The sequence below is a fragment of the Lycorma delicatula genome, chromosome 3 (assembly GCF_047948215.1).
Source record: "Lycorma delicatula isolate Av1 chromosome 3, ASM4794821v1, whole genome shotgun sequence".
Classification (NCBI taxonomy): domain Eukaryota; kingdom Metazoa; phylum Arthropoda; class Insecta; order Hemiptera; family Fulgoridae; genus Lycorma; species Lycorma delicatula.
This window is the reverse complement of record NC_134457.1, coordinates 173500298-173523907: the sequence shown is the minus strand read 5'-3', so window position 1 is coordinate 173523907 and position 23610 is coordinate 173500298. Positions and strand designations below refer to the sequence as shown.

General features: G+C 33.2%; 1 protein-coding gene across 1 annotated transcript in view; it reads right to left on the bottom strand.

Moving 5' to 3' along the window:
• The window catches only part of LOC142322225 (heparan-alpha-glucosaminide N-acetyltransferase-like), a 67529-nt gene that overhangs the window by 1363 nt on the left and 42556 nt on the right, over positions 1–23610 (bottom strand). Inside the window, exons 10-12 of the mRNA XM_075361048.1 lie at positions 21844–22005; positions 12666–12790; positions 10696–10879 (exon numbers count right to left, since the gene is read on the bottom strand). Coding sequence (XP_075217163.1) covers positions 10696–10879; positions 12666–12790; positions 21844–22005 — 471 coding nt within the window. The remainder of the gene's footprint in view (positions 1–10695; positions 10880–12665; positions 12791–21843; positions 22006–23610) is intronic.

Here is a 23610-nt window from a genome sequence, read left to right as displayed (position 1 = left end):
TTTATTAGTACTTTTCTGATAATTATATAACAACTGGCAAAAAAATCCGAATGTTAAAGTCAAGATTTTTGAATCTAAAATACATTTATAATAATTGTAGGTTGACCGATATATTAGACTTAAAATGATTCAATTTTTATAGGTAACTGCATTAAAATAAAAAGGTTTATTTAAAACTAAACAATAAAATGTTGATTATCTTTATTGTGATTTTTATGAATTTTAAGGATAAAGTATCCATTGTATCCATTTCAGTAAATACAATTAAAACACAATCTGTTTAAGCCTTTGACTCCCAGGAGAAGCAAAAATAAAATAAACTTCACATCATAACGTAAAAGGACTAATTCAGTGAAGTAATGTTTATTTTTATTTTTCTTGCATTTTTATTCGTATATTTTAATTCTTATTAAAAAATTATCCAGAGTGAAAGATTTTAAAAATGGCACCTTTGCAAAGGGTCGAAAAACGACCACTAGTTGCATGAAACAATAACCTCAAATTTAAACATCACTCATAGCTAAAGTGTCAACTAAAGCATATTGGCGAGGTGTGATGTAGTTTTACCATAATTTCTTTCTAAACATAATTGTTAGTATATTTTTATAATTATATTTAATTATTATTTATTTTAAATTATATTAATAAAATATTTTTTAGACGAATGGATAAATTTTTGAGTGGTTACAAGAGAAAAGTCGACAATAATGAAGATACTGATGCTGATACAAGTGGGAAAAAAAGTAAAAAAGGAGGTAAAGCTCCCAAGAAAAGACAATACTGTTTATCATATTCATTTTTAGGATTCAAAAGTGTTATTATAGATTGCTTGGAAAAACCAATGTATTTGTTGTGTTTGAAAGATTTGGCTTCAGATAGTATGAGACCAGTCAAATTAAGACAGCACATTCTGAGTACATTGGAAAGCCCATAGAAAGTTTTCAAAGAAAATTGGACGAGATAAATATTCAGAAGCAAATGTTTACAAAAATACTTTCAGTTACACCAAAAGCATTATTGGCTTCGTATCATTTCTCTTACCAAATTGCAAAATGTAAGAAACCACATACAATAGGAGAAATCCTAATTTTTCCAACAGCTATTGACATGGTTTGAAAAATGTTCAGCAAATCATATGCAAAACAGTTGCAACAAATTACGCTTGCTGACAATACAGTCGGAAGGAGAATCAATGATATATCTGAAGATATTTGTGATCAATTAGTTTCTCAGCTGCATACTTCAAAATTCTCCATTCAAGTAGATGAGGCAAGCGATATAGTTGAAAATGCCATTTTAATTGCATACTTTCAATATGTTGCAGAAAATAATATATTAGAAGATATATTATTTTGCAAACCCATTCCTGGAAAAATCACATCCATTAAGATGTTTAATACAACAGACAGTCTTTTTTTAAGAAAACGACATCATGTGGAATAATTGCATTGGACTTAGTACCAACAAAGCTTACTCAATGTCCGGACACAAAACAGGTCTTCAAGCAATAGTCAAAAAGAAAGTACCACATGCTATCTGGATGCACTGTATGCTTTACAGAGCAGCTTTAGTGCCAAAAAATATGAGCGAGGAACTGAACAACATTTTTACGAGTTATAAAAATGATAAACTACATTAAGAACAGTCCTTTGCGAGCCACGCTGTTTGCAAAGCTGTGTGTTGATATGGAAGCTACCTCACTTCTGTGTCACTGTGAAATTCGCTGGCTATCTCGTGCAAAAGTGATTCAGAGGGTGTTTGAGCTCAAAGAATTAACAACCTTTCTCAAAGAAAACCACCAAGAAGAGGCACACTTGTGGATGAATGATATTGTTATTGTTAAACTTGCCTATTTGGTTGACATTTTTGGAAAATTGAATGATTTAAATAAATCAACCTTGCATCCCCTTGTTCAAAAAGACACAGTAAAAGCTTTCATTAAAAAGATGAAGTTATGGAAATCAAATTTATAAACGAATGAGTTGGATATGTTTTCACTTTCAAAAGATTTCTGGCCAACAGCCAATACTGAAACAAGCAAAAATCTTTTTATTGAACACTTGAATGGTTTAGTGTTGCATTTTTCAAAGTATTTCAAAGACCTTGATTTCTCAAATTTTTGTGGATACAGAATTCATTTATCGACAACAAAGAAGACAAATTTGAGTTGACAACCATCAAAAAAGAAAAATTGATAGAATAATCATGCGATAGCTTACTGAAACAAAAGTTTCAAAATGAAACCATAATTCAATTTTGGAAGAATCTTAGTGGAGAGTATGAATCTTTGTACGGCAAAGCAATGCAAGTGCTTCTACTGTTTGTAATGTCTTATTTATGTGAAACGGGTTTTCAACACTGGCTGCAATAAAACCAAATATCAAACCAGGTTAATAGTCAAAAAAGAGTTATGACAGGCACTCTCCACATTTCCTCCAAGATTTGATAAACTTTGTGTCAATAAACAACAACTACCCTCGCATTAAATTTTGATGTGTTAGATGTAGCTTAATTAGTAATTTAATATAAAAATAAATATGCGTGTTTGTATTGTTATAGCAAAATCTTATTCTGTTAATTGAAGCATTCAGTATTTTTTTGTAATAAAATTATTATTTTAAATATGTTTATATTATTATTATATCTATTAAAAGATAGAGACGCAGAAAAAAAATTTTTTTTAAGGAGGCATAACAGTATAAAGGTTAGAAACCGCTGGTTTGAGCAGATTATTCATTTTTCAGACGGCTGAATTAAGAAAGAACATACTTTTTACACTATTTACTGTAACTAAACTGCACACTCTTATAAAAAATGAACTGATTGAGCCTCCCTCAACATCACATCAACCAAAAACATAGGAACAAGAAATCTTAAATTGTCATTTAGTCCGTTTTTAAGAACCAATTAAACCATACAGTTCTTTAACACAAATCAACATAATTTGCCTGATTGCACAGCATTCATTTTTAATTTCTATGTGAAATTTCCACTTGTTTTTTTTTAAATTTTCAATTTACTGCAATAGTATTTTAAATATAAATATTAATCTCAAACTTCAGTACTATCAGAGGTGGATAAAAAAATAAGTTACACCCTTGCCATGTTCTTGAACTGAAAGGGATATATTAATATCTTGTGGTGGCAGCACTGGTTGTGTTGCCTTCACGCTCCTTCAGCAGCAATTCTGTATGACATTCAGTAAGTGTGTAGTGTCATTGTCAATAGGGCATGTCCTCTAAAGGTTTCGTCCAGCATAGAAGTGCATTCTGTAGTCTGATTTTTGTGGGCAGAAAATTACAATTGTTGTGAAATTCATCACCAAATTGTTGAGCTATATGGTGCAAATGCAATTTCATGCCCCATGATCATAAAATGGTGCCAAATGTTTCCTCCTCCTCTTGAGATCTAAATGAGCATTACATGAATGGAGACACAAAAATTTACTTCAGCTAAAAAAAATGAAAACATTCTCACATGTTCGAAAGGTTAAGCTGACAGTCTTTTTCAATTCTGAGGGAGCTGTTTACTGTGGATTTATGCCCCGAGGAAAAACAATCAATGCTGAATCTTACTGTGAGAGTTTATAAAAATTGCGTAACGCCATTAAAGATCGAAGGCCCGGAAAACTGAGCGATGGGGTCATTTTTCTTCACGACAACACTACTCATAATTCAGTTCATGTGACAAAGGAGTTTTTCTGCAAAAATTTAAGTGGGAAGTGTGGTCTCATCCAACTTACAGCCCTGACCTAGAACCCTGCGACTACAACCTGTTTGGTCCTCTCAAGCGAGACCTGGGAGCATTTCACTACTGATGATAAACTGAAGGAAGCAGTCCCTAAATGGCAGAAGGATTGGATGAAATTTTTATGGGAGTGGAATTGAAAAACTTGTCACAAGGTATGAAAAGTGTTTAGGAAATATGTTTGTTTCATAGAGGGGGTGTAACTTACTTTTTGATAGGTCCCTAGTATAACATTTTTTGTAAAATCTACAAATTTAACTTAAATAACAATAAACAACGCTAAATTACTATTCAAAACATTATAAATAAACAATAAGAAACAAAATATGATAATCAATAAATTAATAAAACAGAATTTAGTAACACTATTGTTGGTTTGGGAAACACATTCTAATACTACCAATAGCCCGAAATGTTTACTACATGTTTATCTATTGGTTTGCTTCCTGCTGGTGGTTGTTGCTGCCACATTCCTTAAGTAAACAATAAAATATTTACCAATACAACTTGTCAACAATTCTAATTAAACTTAATATAACAGAGGTCTCATTACTAATCCTTAACGTCTATCAGAATGATGTATGGCTTAGCTGAATTTACAGTAATTTTCATTTTACTTCCTAGAATTATAATGATGCATGATTTTTTTTGAGACTGCATATTCTTCAAAAAATTAATTACAAATATATTTATTTTTTTCTATGGCTGTACTGTAATCTTTGAATTATGTTGCTTGAACCTGTATCATAATGAGGATCATTATGAAACAGACTTTCATTATGATACAGGTGTTCAATCAATCAAAAGCTTACTCTTTTCAACCAATGGCCAATCAGAAGTGATTGTTGTTTAATATATCAGTAGTTTTTTTACTTTGATTTTAATCTTTTTTAGTAGTTAGCAAGCAAAGGTTAATTTGAAAGTACACCAATAGGTAAAAGTTTCTATATTACACTGTTTATCATTTTATTAATTAAGTCAAATTTTGAGGAAGATATGTCATTAACACAGATTGATAGTAAAGAAAAGGCAGAACTTGTGACTAATAACTTATTGCCACAGAAATCAAAAAAACTTTATGAAAATTATTCAGTCAGTTCATGGATTGGAAATTAGTGAACAAACTAGTTCTTGAAAAATGTACTGCTTGTTTATTTTGAAAAAACTGTCTAAAAAAGTGAAATCAACATCTCTTTGAACACATTATTCAATAATAAAATCTACTCTATATTTGAATCATGCAGCAGATATAACAAAATATGCTAAGCTGATTGATTTTTAGAAAGAAAATCAGAAGGCTAAGGAAAAGATCTTAAATATTTTCATCTGAAGAAATAAAAAATTTTCTAATTGAATTACCCGACAACCAGTTTCTTTTGGAAATGGTAAGTAAATTTCAGAGTACCATTTTAAACAAAGCCTATAATAGATTTTATACTTCTGTTCTTTTGAACACACTGCATTGTTTACAGAAATCTTTTAATTTCATGCTTATACATGGTTTCTTATTTATTTAATCATTTTAATTTATGCACACGCATAATGAAATAATTTAATTATAATTAAACACGCATATAATCCATTTTAAATTTCTTCATCTGAAAATTCTATAACTAGGCAATTCTCTAGTGGAATCACAGTGGAGACTACCATTGTTTTATAATATAAAGTTTGTTATACGGAGTAGATGCCAGTGGTCGAGTTGTACGAATGGTTAAGACACTGGACCACTACCACCCCACTAGTGATATCAGCTCAGATCAAAGGTGAGGTACAAATCCAGCTGATGAACTTTTTTTTTAAGTAATATTTCCTTTTTTTAATTTAATAGAAACTTACTAAATATACATTAAATTTATTCCATATATTCTTTCTAATCTGTGAATTTCAAAAAGATTTAAATACAATTTACTTTCTTCCAGATAATTTGTTTTTTGAAATAGTGGAAACTTGTTGAAGAGAACTACAAAACATAAAATATAATGATCTTGGATCAGCACTTCCAGATACGGTATACTGAATACAAAAAATAGAAGATTCAAATATGAAGCTATTTGCTTAATAGCTACATATCTGAATCTTCCAGATATAAACTCATACAGAAGTTATTGTCTTTGAAGCTCTGCAACTCTGTTAGTTGATGCTGGTGGTGATACTTTGATTAAGCAACATGAGAGGGGGTGAAAACCTACAGCAATGGCTGGTATGTAGATGAGTCAACCAAAAATAATAATATTTAATTATCAAATAAAATATTGGATTCTGGCGAAAAAACAAATAGAAACTTGAATGCAAATGCACAATCTACATAAACTAGTGTACAAGGAGGATGATTATTTCTACAAATAAATTTTAACCGTTGCACAATATAGAATATTTACATGGGTCAAAAGACCATATTGATATGTTATAGTTAGGCTTACCATATATTTTTCAGTCCAACCCAGGACATATTTTTGAAATTACCTAAAGGTCTTAAGTTTACTGAAACATTAAACTTTATTTATTAAGTTGTATTTTTCACTAGACATGACTTTTTTCAGAAATCGTTTGTTTGTTTTAATTACTCACTACATAAAACTCACTACAAGAAAGTTCTAAATTAATTTTAACATTTAGTAGATGTTTTAACAGTAGATACTGAAAGTCTACCCTTTTCTGCAAACCAAATGTTCCCCGTAATTGAAAAAAACTCCCTCAACTGGAACAGATGTCCCAGGCAAAGAAATCGCAAACTCAACCATTTTAGAAATATTGCAACATGAAATATCAGTCTTTTGAAACCCCTTAAATATTGTTTTCCACTTCTCTTCAACAGTAACTGGTACTTTTTTCTGAACTTGAACCACAACCTACCCTTTGGTTTTGAATTATCTGGTTCAACAATGTACATTCATCAAATAGGTCATCAACATTTATGGAATTTTATAATTTCACTAACAACATGTGCACTCTCTTCTAAATCAGACCAGGCAATTCCAGTTCATAAATTTATCCACTGAAATTTACTAACTTTATCAAAACTGGTTCTCCAGTACTCTAAGTATTGGATACTAGAATTACAAAAATTGCCTACATTTGAGAAGAATTTTTGTTACTGAACATCATTATTTTCTTTTAGAATGCATAGCAATTCTTTGATAGAAGATGGTATAAATTTGTGGGTTTTCTTTCCTGAAGTTGACAAATTTATTCAGAATATGTTTGAAATGCTTCTGTTGCTGTGATGGAATTAGCTTCCAATTTCAGAATTACATTATTAAATAACTGTAGAGAACCACATAAAAATTTCAAAAACAATGTACTTTCTAGATTTTCAAAAAAAATCAAATAATAATTTTGGGCATTGGTCACAAAATAAGAAGTACGATTTCAGGCCATTAAAAATGGAAAGAATTCTTTCTATTGCAGATAACAACCTAAGGAACCTTGTGCTGCTATGAGATAATATTTTTTGTAATCTATTTCCACAAATTCACAGACTCTAAGTTTCGTTACACTTATTGTATATATGTGAAATTTTTATAACAATAATGTGGGCTCACATTGTACACAATTCAGTATAAACAACTAATTCTTAAAACAGGTCTATCTAAATAACTTTGAACTTTTCTGAACACATTTTTATTCCCCTTTCTCTTCACACCACCAAAATTACTATTAGTGTTATCTGCAGTATAACAAACCAACTTCTTCAAGTTTGTATTTTTTCACACACTGCAAAAGATATTGAGTCAAAATTTAAGCAATTTCACCTGACACTTCATCGAAATTTAAAATTTAAACTTGAATTCCCACCTCCAGACTGAAATATCTTACAAAAATTGGAACAAATTTTACTTCACTTCTGTTTGAGCTATCCATTGTTACTGTTACATAATTAATGTTTTCCAAAGAACGCAACACATTATCAAATATAAATGACAAAATAATGCACTCCTATGTTTGGCTGTTTTTACGTGGTCTTCAATATCACCCTTTCCTTTATGTGCAACAGAAAATTCTCCAGTACATAGTGTGCAATTAACACGTTCATTGTTACTGTCATTACACAATTTCAATAATTTGTATTCTGTTGCAGGTTATCATTAAACACATATTTTTTTTTCCCATTGCTAAATGACGAGACAAAAACGAATAGATATAAAATGATCAAAAACATGCAGACAAGTTATTTCATACAACACATTACTCCTGTTATTCCACATTACTTCTGGCAACACATTACTCCTGTTGTGTTGCCAATGACTAAGTAAAAATTTGTGTCTATAATGGTAGCCATGCCTCCATCAAAATTGATGTCAGCACTTGCTACAAGGTTGGCTGAGAGATGCACGGCTGTAAGAGAATGTTTAAAAACACGATGTCAAACACATAGTCAAAAATTTAAAAAAATCCTCACCAGTCACAAAATTCTCAAACCCCGAACACCACTAAAAAACCAGGACTGTCCGGGCTAATCCTGGACATATGGTAAGCCTAGCTATAGCTGTGTATGTTACAGTATTTATATAAGAAAGAAAGAAATTAATTTAAAAAAAGATTTTAAAACAATGGTTTTCTTTTAAAATAAAATTGCTCTAGAAAGTAGAAAATAATTTTTAGTGAACATAAGATTATCAAAATGATTTTCAACATTTGTAAAAAGAAAACCATTCTGTGCTCATAAAATATTACTTTGTCTAATCATTTTAATTTATCTTCACATTTTTACCTATATTAATTCTCACCAAACACCTATTTGAATTCTTCAATAATATTTTATGAACACGAAATGGTTTTCTTTTTACAAATATTGAAAATTATTTTATCCTGTTATCACTGAAAAATTATTTTCTACTTTTTAGAGCAATTTTGTTTATAAAAAAAAAAACCAATGTTTTTAATTTTTTACTTTTTAGTCTCCTGCCTGTAATTGTTCATTCAAATGCTATTCAATTCATTCACACTGGTTTATAATTTTATCTACTTCTACCTAACTCTACTAGCCCCGCATAAAAAATAAAGTATAAAATTAACTCTCGCTCGCTTCACCTTTTCACTTTCATTTTTGCTTTTCATGGTATTTTTGATGTGATTTCTCCATCTTTCATGTTGTGTTGCAGCTTCTTTTTGTTTTATATTCTTTGGTTTCATTTTTTGTTCCCATGAGAATCTTTACTATTCTGACACGAAGAAAAACGATTTTGTTAAAAATAACAAAAGATGGGATGAAAATGATTTAGTTATAACAAAATTCATTTGCTTATGATAACAAATCGGTTTGTCATTGTAACAAAATCAGATAACTTACAGAAACAAATCAATAACAATAGGATATAGTAACAAATCCATTTTGTTAATGTAACAAAATCGTTTTGCTGCCCTTGATATATTTAAGTATGGTATATAGAGCTTATATTAAACCCTTAGTTACCGAAACATATAATTTGTAATCCGAAATATATTACACAGAAATATATTTTCACAGTGACCGCCATATTGGGTTTGGAATGATATTAAATATTATAATATTATATTATCATCAGAACCAAATCTATGTGCAAAATTTCAGCCTAATTGGATAATGGGAAGTGTGTCAAATTTCAATTACTAAATTTGACCTATATAGGATTTTGAACATAAGAAAACCATTGAATAAATAAGGGAAGAAATTATATTAATTTTATAATTTTTGAAAAATTAAAAAAATATTTGGTAAACAATGTATTCTATCAATGATTTAAATCAACTATTCCAATATTTTCTCAGCCATAGAAAAAAAAAACGGTATGCAACTCTCTATAATGGCCATTAATGCACTTTGCGCAGTTTACGATGCTTACCAAGGCTCATATCATAACTTATTTCATACCTGTGCATCAATGGCTATCATTATAGGCTCATTGCATAACATACTATTTTTTGTTTTTACTTATTTTCTTATCAAGAGAAAGATGTATAAAATACTCTTTATTAAACCAGTATATCCAAATAAAAACATAATTCAACTCTGTATTATGGCACTTTAAAGTAAATAAAATGTTTAAAAAAATTTCAAAAGAAAATATTTTAGGTTCAAAAATTATTTTTAGAAAATATTACTGCCTATGTTGGTGTTGAAAGTAAAAATATTCTAAGCCTGACAACACCTTATTAAGGAAAAGACATCTCATTTAACCCAGCATTACTGGCTGGTGAGGGCTGTGCTAATTTTTATTTTTATTTTTATTGTGACAATTTTGTCTTGACTTATTAAAATTATAACAGTTAATGTACAACTCATATTTTATGAGTTCTTACAAGTCATAATACTCTTTTTACTAAAAGTAACTGTACATCACCTAACTCTTGTGACTGCAGGTAACGAGTAACGGGTTAGTAAGTGTTTAGTTTTCAATAGTTTTTAACTTCTGCAAAAGGCTTTATTTATTCTTTTGGAACACTTCTTGTTTTTATTCTTTCAACCTTTTCTATTTCTTCTTGTGCAAAAGGAAATGAAATTGGATTAAATATTTCTAAAAAGAACTGTTTACGTAGGAAAACAGATAGAAAAAATAAATTGCCTCTTTTGTGCTTAAATATAAAGGAAAGTGCTAGGTGAAGAAGATTCAAGTGAAGTTGAAGTATCTGACAATAATGAGGGACTGTGCTGGAAAGAGAAGACACGTAGAACTGCCTACAGAAAAATTAAAACCTTTAAAAACCAATCAGGATGCATGATCTCCTTTACAACAAATTCTGTGTGTAAAATCACAAAAACTAGCAGTCTAATTTTAAAATAATAGTTTATAATATGAATTCTTATTTATCACTTTTTTTTAATATTTTGAATTGATAAATCAATGTTTCAATTAAAAAAAGGAAAATAGAAAAATAAAATAACACACAAAAGTCAAAAATTTTTACATCTGAAAAAAAAAATTGTTTTAATGTTTATGTAAATATATTCATAGTATAATATCTCACCTGCTTGTGAAAATGGCTTTCCGGACCATATCTTCCAATGATCAACAATAAGATAAAGTACAAAAAACATAATGAAAGCTGTACATGCAGTAATAAACACAAATGACAAAGACCACAAATTTTTATTTATAGGAATAAAACCATCATTCTTTGACCAATTGCAAAGAAATCCCGCTGATATACCCTAAAACAATAAAAATTATCAAAACCACATATAATGATGATTAAAAGCTTAAAACTGATAATAAGAGTTAAGTTATATTAATTAATCTTTCTTAAAATATATTAAATAACTTTAAAATCCCAACATTCATTTTTGTGTACCTGTATAACATCAAACTGAACTAATAATGGATTTACTTCTGTCAAATAGATTATTTACAAATAAATTTTATACTATTTTTCCAATTAGATTTCATTAATAATAACTTTGGATCTTATTATAGGCTAAGTGAATCCTTGATAGCCAAAATAAGTTAGTAAATAGAAAGTTGTTATCTAAATGAGTAACAATGATATACAGGTTTTTTATTTATGGATAACAATAAACATTTTTCATTAAATATAATTCAAAATACATTTAAATTTAGATTTAAGATTTTGTGTTTAGGTGTATATTCATAACAATGTTTGAGCCTGTGCTGTGTTTGCTTGTTTTGATAAACAGGGAGTAGCTCTTTCTTTCATATGACCGTTTTTTTATTAAAAATAGATTTACCTAGTTTTTTAAAAGAAATCTTTATGATTAACATGTCAAATATGAGGGGTTATCAAAAGGTTTTATGACCAGCTCTGTTGACAAGAAACTACTACTAAGTATACACACTGTTACCTTCAAAGTGACACTACCTTTAAAGTGACCCTTGCACAGCAATACAGCATTCCCAGTGTTCTTGCCATTTTTGGAATGTGTCCTGGAAGTCCACTTCTCGAAGCATGGCAAGTAGCTTCTATGATTTGGGCTAGATCTCTGCAATGGCATCAAAACAGCGCCCTGTAAGCTAGATTTTCAACTGCAGGAGCCAAATCTGGAGAGTACAGCACGTGCAGAATTGAGATCATATTGTGACTTGCAAGAAACTCGTGTGCGGTGACAGGGTGCATCATTATCATGGAGCATCCAGTTCTTGCATGCCATAGCTCTGGTTGCTTTCACCGAATGTCCTCCCTTAGCCTGGTAAAACTTGCTATTGATGGTCTAACCACTGGGGATCAATTCTTGGTGTACAATGTCACAAATGTTGAAAAAGATGATGAGCGCACATGTTTGAACTGCAGAACTGTCTCGACTTTTTTGGTCATACCTTTACACCTAAGTTTCATCACCAGTAATGATTCTTAACATGAAAGATGGGTTATCCATGGCACACTGATGTAGTTCTTGACAGAACTTGATGCGATATTCCTTCTGCTCCTGGGTCAGCAGCCTGGGGACGAATTTGCCAGCCATATGATGTATTACAAAAGTAGTCTCAAAACTTTTTTATACCATCTTGTATTATTGTTTATTGCCATAAAAATGTATATTGTTTGGCTATTACAATTTCTTGGTCACACTTGGCCAGATAAACATTTACTTACATTTTCTGGGGTATGTTCTGTTGAAGTAAAGTGAGATTGATTTATCAACTCTCAAAACCTTAATTCTGATTATTTTTAAAGAATAGAAATAAAGCAGAGAGATATGTTCACAGAAAATTCAGATAAAATAAAAAAAGCAGCATTACCATCCTCTCACCTTATTTAAACAGTCACCATGCAGTATAGGCTTTTACCCCCTGTAAAAATATTGATTTTCTAGTCGTGGGGTGGCCACTTAAATAGGCTTTAATGAATAATTTTCAAAACACATAATTCAAACATCTTTCATAATTTTACACTAGATCTTAGTAGTCAGATTTTATGGTTTTATTACAGTATCAAACAATAAAAATACTTATCTTTCATAATAAATTAATAGAGATATTTACCGTTTTAACTGCATAAATTATCCAACGTTTTACTCTTCCTCCAGTGGAATTAGAACAAAGGATAATACGACCAGCTGCTACTCCTAAAAATACTGTCAGTGATGTTGTCAAAACTCCAAACAAACCTAATAAAAATACAGAACTAAATGAGTAAATAAATAAAAATAAAAAATAAAAATAAATTACAAAATGTAAGGCAATTCCAGAAGGTATATTCTAAACATGTCTTTATAATACAGATTGCAATTTCTCCTTTTATTCCCTTATTGGTTATATAATATAAAATATTGGTTAATATAAAAGTGCATGCAATGCTATGCAATATTGACTAACTTTGTATCAATTCCTATTAACATAAAATATCAAAGACTAAATCAAACTTTTCTACATTACTGATGTGAATTTCTTGTTTTTAATCAAAACCAGAACACTTCACATTCTTTTTTATATATGAGATTTCCAAGCATCATAACTTTACAAAACAATTTCTAAAAATGTGTACTTATCAATAACATGTTCAACAGGTAGAATTTTATTTTGTCATCATCAAATTTTGGACTATTTTGTCCATTTTAGTTACGATATGTTTCATAAAGTTTATGCACCCAGATATCATATCTCAACAATTTTTTTACATTAATGCACTATTTTACAATAGAAATTTTAACCACTTATAATTTGGACTGGTGTTTAAATAGAAAACAGTGGAATTTAATAAAATGTTTTATTTTACTTCCCAATGAATAAAGTTTAGAGAAGGAATATACTATAAGCAAGTAGAATTTACTTGAAAGTATAAAAATTAGAATAGAAGCAATAGATCAATTATTACGCAATGAGGAATCATGTAACTGTCATTCCTTGTTTATAATCAACAGCAATCTTTAAATCCACCAACAATGTTCTTAGTAGTGAACATAGTTACCAAGTTGATTATTTTATTATGAAAAAGATAGGATATACATCACATTAATACTCAGCTAGGTATCATAATTTATTTGTTAATTTTTCTATGTATTCAACAACACTTATCTTTGAGATTTTATTTATTGTTTAGTAAGTTCTTTGTAATTAATAAACCACATAAAATGAATGATGAAGCCTGCCTTTGAATCCATGTATCTCATCAATAAGAAGTCACAAAAATTTATCTTAACAATACCCAGAATAAAACTGATTAGGCCATTACTTTCACAGGCTACCATTCCCTGGCAGTGTGGCCACCACCGCCAGCAGGAGTACCAAATCGAATCATAAACAATAACAACATAACTGAGGCATGATGCCAATGTGCCTACCTCCAACCAAACCAATGGCTAGGCCGAAACTCTAGCCATGATCAAATAGCTCAACTAAACTTCCTCTGCAGACCTACATAAGGGTGCGAAGAAAACTCCTTGTGGATCATCCAGTTAATACAGAGATCCAGAAAGGAATTAATTCTATCAAGTTCCCTAACAGCTCATAAATGTTTCATCACATATCAGGGACAGACATAGAGGACTTGGTCCACTGTATCATCAGTCCCACAATCTGGGCATTGACTCGAATCTACCAAACAAAACCTAGTCAAATGAGTCCAAAAGGCACCATGCCCGGAGAGAAACTGTGTGATATACAGATTGGGGGAAACCCATCTAATCGCATCTAAATCAGACACTATAGGAAATATACCATGCATGTAGCAACCAGTGGGGACTCATCCCACCTAACCTGCCAAGACGCAAGGCCCCAGTCTTCAATCTCCTGCTTTTGTTCCGACATCAATAGGTTATTTACTTTGGAAATGTAGCGTTCCATATACTCATTAGCCAAAATATCTATTGGATTTGACTCTGAGCTATAACAAAGAATGCGTCCCACGAGACTGTTACGTAACTTCCTACAACAGCCAGCAAGAGGAGTCGCTGGGCCCGCAACAAATTGTCCGCATAACACCTAAAAGCCAAACGGTAAGCCCGACAGGTGCAGCATATAGCATAATAGTCTCACTAACACCTTTCTAAAGAATACGCATGGTATGGTAATTCAACCCTGAATCAGGATGAATCACTCCAAGGATTCCATGAAAACCATCAGCGGCCTTTTTTGCTACATACTGTTGATCTTCCTTGAACTGAAAATTCTCATCAAGGAAATCACCCAGGTAGTTTTGAGCCATAATCAAATGGGGAGACCTACCATCCGAACCCGGATTCATCGGAAAGCAGCCAATCAGCCCTTAAGCAACAGCACTGTGGTTTTCTCTGAGCTGAAATCATCTTATGTTGGAGACTCCACAGCCGAAGTGTCTCTCTCATAAGCACGAGCAGCTCGGAACTCTAACTCATTACGCAAATCCCCTTCAATCAGTAGCAGCATTAGTCAGCATAAGTGACGACACGACAACCTCAAATGCAACATGGAATCAAACTCTATGATCTAAAGAAGGGGACTCGGAACACTGTCCTGAGGGCATCCTTTAGTTAAGGTTTTGCAAACCCCCGAGCCGCCATCACGCAGGGAAATGGTTTGATGACTGAAATAACTTGAGAGCACTTCTAATTCATTTCGTGTACACTTACGCTTCTGCATCTGAAGCAGGGCAGAGGGCCACCATAAGCTATTAAATACCCTAGATATGTCCAGAAAAATTCCCTAATACATATTTGCATGAACTAGAAGAAGCTATACCCATCACCTTTAGTATGGCAACCTCAGTACTCTTGCCCAGTCGGAAACCATACTGGTCGTCCATCAGCAAACAATCAGTGACCAATCTAGCATTAATGCGCAAATATAGGACCTTCTCAAAAACCTTGCAAATCATAAACAAGAGCATTAGTGGACAGTAAGAAGAACTAACAGTAGGATCTTTGTCGCCTCCTTTGAACAACAATACCAAGTCTCCACACTTCTAACATGCCGGAAAGTGGCTGGCGAAGAGCAACCGACTATATGTTCTAGTTAGTGGACCAAGAACTACTGGAAGCACCCAGACGAGGAGCTCCACTGTGATACAATCATATCCGAGGGCCTTGTGCCGTGCCATACTTCAGATCACATGTTGCAACTCTGCCTCAGTGATCTCGGAAGATTGTAAGTCAGTCTCGTAAATCGCGACTTCCAACCAGACACGCCAGTGGTATGAAACCTCACCCACCATAGTGTCATCCAGGAGCAATCATTCAGCAAAATATTAAGGACACGGTCCTTATCAATTACCACACTTGCGGGTCGACAAAGCTGACAAGAGGAAATTTCCTGCGCTTATGTCCAAGGGCTCTATACATAATGCCCCAAGGGTCTCTATTTCCTTGCTCCTGAACAATGGAGCGCCAGGAATTACGCTTGGAGGACCTAATGCTATGAAAGTACCTAGCCCACCTTCTGTGGTAATCAGCAGTTACAGCCGCATGCCGACTGGGATCTCATTGCACAGCCCTTCTGTGTCGATTCACAGACTACGCTTCATTACTGTCAGATTCCGAGACCACCAACCAGATATACATTCCCAGCCAGTGCCTCTAGGAATGGCGGCTTCAGCTGCTGCCACCACCACAGAAATGAAATTTTCTGTCAGGACATTTAATAGCAGGCCGTCAAGGTTCTCAAGAAAAAGCTCCAGTCTGGACTCCAACAAAGAGAAGAATTTTGGCCAGTCCGCCAACCTATGCAGGAAGTGCCCCCATGGCCGTTGTGCAGCTCATCCGCTATTTCAAACAGTATCAATCAATGATCGCTAGCACAGTCGTCGACCACAGACCAGTCAAAGATCCTGCCAGGGATGTCCCTACCAATGGTGATGTCAATATTTGTACCTGAAAAGGCCCTTTGTCTGTCAACCAAACCAATGTAAGTGGCCAGCTGGTCTGCAAAATTAAAGACTTCAAAATTATGCTGCGCGATAAAACTATCCATTAAGTCACCGCTATGATCAGTGATCCCACTGTGCCAGAGAAGTGACTTCACATTAACATCGGCACCAATAAGGATTGGACCATTACCCACAATATGAAGGATCTTGTTAGACGTTCCTCAGTGGGATCCCTGTATTGGAAATATCAACTAACAACTGTAGGTTCTGTCTGCGAATGGCAGGTCTGACCACAACATGATGCGTGTCAGAAACCTGCCGTATAAAGACACTATCAAGCAACTTTCTGCACAGAATAGCAAACATACAGGTATGCCCTACACAAAACTTTTTCCAGCTGTGAGAGCCCAGCAGATTACCCCTAATTCCATATGGGTGCTGCAGAAGGGCAACATCAAGGCTCCATCTCTCTACAACCTCACCTAACTCAAACTGGACTACATAAGCACCCTGGGCATTAAGTTGACCAAACCTAACTATCTACGGAATTAAAGTATAGCTCAACAGTTCTTATGTAACAGCCACACTCCTTACTAACAACTTGGCGCTCATATTTCTTGTGCAATCTCTTATAGTTAGCACAGGCTGGAGCCTTGGACCTATGCGAACAATCATTACGTTTGTGGCCCTCCTCACCTCAATGGGCACACATTAAGGCAAACTTACAAAATTTAGCCCTGTGACCATATCTGCAGCACTTGAAACATTTTTATACATCCACGTACTCTTTTACCCGACAGAACCCTAAATCGATAAACAGTCTGCCTGCAGATGTAAATTTTTGAAAGAGACCAGAACCCACTTCAAAGACTTTGTGATATTTCTGGGTATCACACCTACCTGTTTTAAAGAACAGCCTGCAGTCCTACTGGATGGTGGCTTCATCCAAATCAAGTGTTCTGCTCCCTAATGAGGGACAAAATATCCTCATCAGTAAGGCTACGACCAATATCGTAGACTATAATGCGGGGTCTACGTGTTCTCTTCGGGTCTATTTTTACATTCAATCACTTAACTGCAGTGGAATCTCTAATTGCCTGAATGGTCTCTGTATTATCTGCTACTACAACTAATCCCTTGCTGGTCTGTTTGATGTGTCTGATTTTAAGACCCTTCCAGTCGTCCCAAAGGGTGACCTGGAGGTCTTTCTTCAGCTGACTGCTGGACACAGTAGAACCCTCTACTCTGCTGACAAATGCAAAGGTTTCTTGGACTAGCTTTTTTCATGTCTGCCCCTAACAATCTCAGCATACCTACATGACTGCACTGGGACTGGGGCCGGTTTCAAACTGCAGTTACTTCCTTAGGCTTTGAGGCAAGGTTTTTAAAACCCTCCACGAAAGCTGTGAAAGGCGCTTGGAAGAATTCTAGACGAGGCAATAAACTCCGCTTGGTAGCTGTATTGGTACTCTTGGGATTTGCTAGATAGGAATATAAGCCATCTAGTTCCACCAAAACATCAAGGGCCAATGGGGCAGAGCTGCCAGGCCTGCCCTTGGCTTGTGAAAGCTCTTCAATGAGTGGGTTCATACCCTCTTGGGTGGTTACCCCTATATCCACTTCCAAAGCATCTTGTCAGAATCAGTGTTTGAGGAGGTTGAAGGAAAAAGCTCCGGCCCCCTTCTCCAGCTAGGCTTCTTACCTACCTCCCTAAAATCGGTCATGGTTGGACACTCTCTGACCTAACAGTATATGAACAAAATGCTCACTGTATTCCTTCTATCCAGAGATATTGGGCATAAGCCCACAAGTGTGACGATTACCCGCTGCGAGCCACAGGCAGCTGGAGACCTTCTGCATTCTCCTGTTACTCTTTGCACCCCTTTGCCGCTACTGGATCAAATGTGTGAAATCAAAGATCAACACACAGTTACAGATTATGGGTCCTGCTCTAAAAGAGCGTGAGCAGGACTAAGGGTAAAGGCCCCTTTGCTTGTAACAGTGACTTGCGACCAGGAGTCATTGTCACTCTTTTTGCTGCTATTAAACGGGTGCTCAAACAAATCGTACACCAAAACAATCTGAATCCCCATGAAAAGGAGATGAATCGTCTAGACAATACGGGCGCAAAACCATTGTAACAGTTCTCAGACAGCAAGATTGTGAAACTGAGGAAGGTACACACTTGACCACCAGCTCAAAAATAGCACTGAAAAAGGCTCAATGTTAATTTCCTTAATACTCCAAATTCACTTTTGAACCATTTTGTTAAGTGTACCAAGAACAGAAATAGTAATCTTTTTTATAAACTTAAACTCCCAAACCTCCATACACAAGCCAAAACTTTGCTAAAATGCAAGAATAGAATGTTCCAAAAGAAGTATTTTTTATTTGTATTTGTAGTAAGTCTTCCCCTATGGAGGTCAGGATGATATTCCAACCATCATTTACGTATTTCTGGGCATATACTCCAATTCTGACAACATTTTTAAGTTCTGTCTTTTTACAGATCAATGGAAGTTTTAAAAACTTAACTTTTTTAATTTTGAAGAAACTGAGACAAGTATAATTTCAAATTTTTTCAGGGGGCTAAATTTAATCCATTTTAATAATTTTTTGACTGCTAGCTAAAGATAAAATATAATTTAATTTTACAAACAGTAGGTGTCTTGTAAGTCTAACTTAACAATGTTTACAATTTTATTATTAAATAATCAGAATAGTTAAATTTTTATTTAAAATAAGAGAGAATTTATTTCTGTTAAAGAGAGATAAATGTTCTTTCTAATGTTATTACATTTACCTTCTGTCAGTTTAACTTTTTCATAATATATTAACAAATATTTACTATTATCTAAAAAAAAAACCATTACTTTTTTCATTTACTTTTACATAAGAGGGATATCTCTAAAATAAAGACCGCTGGGAAATTTCTCTCCTTAAGGTTGGCCAACTTGTGTCACTCATGGCCACACTAGTAATGCACACACTGCATTGTTGTCTGTAAGTTGTTGTGTTGTAATATCTTTGATTACGTTGAGTTATTATGTTACAAAATGAATAGGAAAATCGATGTTGCCGCCGACTGTGAAATACATGGAGACATACGTTTTTTAAAACATCAAAACGTTAAGCCTGCTGAAATTCATAGGCAATTAGTTGCTGTGTATAATGATAATGTAATGAATGAAAGATCTGAAAATGGTGTGAAAGGTTTAGAAATAACAGAATTAATGTGTATGATGAAGCACTAATTTCATTTAATCATTTATCATCTCCTTCCCTCCACACTGTTTATCTTATTAAAAAGATACACTTAAAAACGTGTATGAGATCTTTTTTTTTTTTTGTCTTCAGTCATTTAACTGGTTTGATGCAGCTCTCCAAGATTCCCTATCTAGTGCTAGTCGTTTCATTTCAGTATACCCTCTACATCCTACATCCCTAACAATTTGTTTTACATATTCCAAACGTGGCCTGCCTACACAATTTTTCCCTTCTACCTGTCCTTCCAATATTAAAGTGACTATTCCAGGATGCCTTAGTATGTGGCCTATAAGTCTGTCTCTTCTTTTAACTGTATTTTTCCAAATGCTTCTTTCTTCATCTATTTGCCGCAATACCTCTTCATTTGTCACTTTATCCACCCATCTGATTTTTAACATTCTCCTATAGCACCACATTTCAAAAGCTTCTAATCTTTTCTTCTCAGATACTCCGATTGTCCAAGTTTCACTTCCATATAAAGCGACACTCCAAACATACACTTTCAAAAATCTTTTCCTGACATTTAAATTAATTTTTGATGTAAACAAATTATATTTCTTACTGAAGGCCCGTTTAGCTTGTGCTATTCGGCATTTTATATCGCTCCTGCTTCGTCCATCTTTAGTAATTCTACTTCCCAAATAACAAAATTCTTCTACCTCCATAATCTTTTCTCCTCCTATTTTCACATTCAGTGGTCCATCTTTGTTATTTCTACTACATTTCATTACTTTTGTTTTGTTCTTGTTTATTTTCATGCGATAGTTCTTGCGTAGGACTTCATCTATGCCGTTCATTGTTTCTTCTAAATCCTTTTTACTCTCGGCTAGAATTACTATATCTTAATGGAACACAAAAAGATTCAAATGGGATCTGCTTTGGAACTTTTGATCCACTACAAAGAAAAAGGTGATGAGTTTCTTAATTCAATTATTATCGGCAATGAAATATGGATTTCGGATTACACGCCAGAGAGAAAACGGCAGTCAAGTGAATGGCATCATTCTCAATCACGAACCAGACCAACAAAGGTCAAGCCATAATCATTTAGGCAATGCAAATTGATAGCCACAGTCTTTTGGAATTGGTTTGGCATACTGCTGATTGATTTCAGGCCATGTGGAATGACTATAAAAGCAGTGTTCTACAGCGAAACTTAACATAAGTTACGATGCGCCATTCAAAATCGATGATGTGGGCGGCTGACCAATGGCATCGTTCTGCTGCACGATAATGCACGTCCAAATGCTGCGAGTCCAACATGTGATTTACTGAGAACACATGGATGGGAAATTTACAATCACCCACCATATAGTTCAGACTTTCCTCCTTTTGCTTAACATTTGAATTGAAAATAGAAAGAATTTTTGAGTGGTGAGCAATTTATGGGTGATGATGAACTTAAAAATCGGTGGCTAAATGAACTGGCAGCAGAATACGACGAGGCTAAATTGAAGCTGGTGTATCGCAATTATATAATTAATTATAATATCGCAATTATAATTAATTGTATGTGGCAATTATATAGAAAATTAGTATAAGGTATGTAGTTTAAGAAAAATAAAAAATTTTTATAAAGTTTTCAGAATAAATTTTTTTACAATGAAACAGTCTTTAATTTAGAGATAACTTCTCGTTAATTAAAAACTGGATAAAGTAATAACTGGCAAATGAAAATAAATGTGCAAGACATACAGAAATAGCAGTAGGAAAAAGCATGTATGAGTTTTATTTAAAATCATGTGAACAGAATTTACACCATTGCAGAGCTAATCCAATTGTTAATTTAATTGAAACAGATATGTAAGTAAACCTAAAACTATACGTTTTACAAGGCTGCTATCTGTTAAGTAAAATTAAATTTCTTATACAATGCAATAAACAATGTGAAGTCTTAAATAAGACTTCATAAAGCAGTTATGGATATTAAACTGGCATTATAATAAGTAAATAGGTTAATTTGTAACACTTTATCATATTTGGCCTCTTAAAAATTACATAAAACACTACTACTATTAAAGCTTTCAGCTTCAATTCACTGTTTAAGGTATTATTTGTTAATTATTAAAAAAATATTTTTATTAAAACTCTGATACCAGCATGAACTTCATATACCTTCAGGATCAAATGGAGTATGAGAATGATAGATATGTTTAGATGTTGGATGTTGATATAAGTGTTTATCACCAAAAATCTGCCTGTCAATGTAACCAGCGGCACCACCAGTGCAATTAAAAAACTGACCATGATCATCTAGTCCACCTGGACCCAAATATCCTGTTAAGAATATAAAAACATGAATTATTACACCCTGCAAACTCAAAAGAATATTTTAAAAAAGCCAAGTAAGTTAAGGACAAAAATCTCACATTAGCCTTTAAGACAAACAAAAATAATAATCTGCTAAAATAAAAACTTAATTTAAAAACCCTTCCATCAGATGAAATGATAAAAGCTTTATACTTACATTTCTAAAAACAGAAATATCTTCTCTGTTTTACTACTTTATTTTGTACAAATTTCAATAAATTAGTAGTGAATAATTTTTTTTGCTAATAATACTATAAACAGTACAGACAGTAAACTGTAAAATATTTTTATTCTTTTATATTACAATGATGGATTATAACCATTACTGAATACGTTATGTAGAAGGGATGGTAGGAACTCAAGGAAACACTTGACAAGTACCCACAAGGTTTAAATTTTGATTATCGTATTTATTTTTGCTAAAACCAAAGATGGTTACACAAAATAATCAATAATATGAACTCATAAACTTTCCCCAATATGGTGTAGATTTGATCTAATTCATAAAAAGTTCAATTAGATAATTCTAACCACACAATCAAGATATTCTATCAGAAAGCTTGAATCTAATTGTAGTTGCTCTTTAATTTTTGGAGAAGGAGTAATTTACATACTAACATTAAGTAGATCACCATATATTTTAAGCAGTAATTCCCTAGCAGTAATGCAGAGATTGTGAATAGAATGGATGCCTATTGGGTGCACAGAACCTTCAGCATACACCCAGATTGCACTGTTTATCTCATTTGGAAATTCTTCTGAGGATTGAGGTGCTTTCCCATCATATAGTCAGTTTTCTTATCCTTGATACCTTCTTCGCAATTTGAGTATAATTGGGGCAGCAGATTCTGCTACAAGGTAGAGAGCAACTGCCTATAAACTTCCCAAGAACTCTTGTCCAATAGCTGTGTAATAAACCTATTGATTGAAATATCTATCATATATTTTTGTGTTTCCCATCCTTCCTGAAATACAAAGACAAAAGAACTCACTGCTAGAAAAAAAATAAAATGTCAAAGTTTAAGTTTATATTAATAAAAGGAGAAAAAACAAACCCAGATAATTACAGAAGGATATCCTTATTAGATTGCACGTGTAAAGTATTATCTAGAATAATCTATAACAGAATAGAAGACCAACTACAACATGAATTTGGGGAATACCAAGGAGGGTTTAGACCCGGAAGAAGCTGCCCACAGCAGATACTAAACCTAAAACTCATAATTGATTATTACAAACCGAGAGACAAACAACTGGTAATATCCTTTATAGACTTTAAAAAGGCATATGACTGCAAACGTAGGGAAACCCTATTAAAAATACTAAGGAATTTTGGTCTGCATCTAAAACTAATCAAAATGATCAGCCTAACTTTAAAAAACACAATGTCAAAGGTTAAATTCAGAGGAGATATATCAGATGCATTTGAAGTAAAAATGGGATTGAGATAGGGAGATGGATTATCCCCATTATTATTTAACTGTGCACTAGAATGCATAATTAGAGAATGGAGAAAATTAAATCCACAAAGAATAAAAATTGGAACAAACATTAAAGTAAACTGCCTGTGTT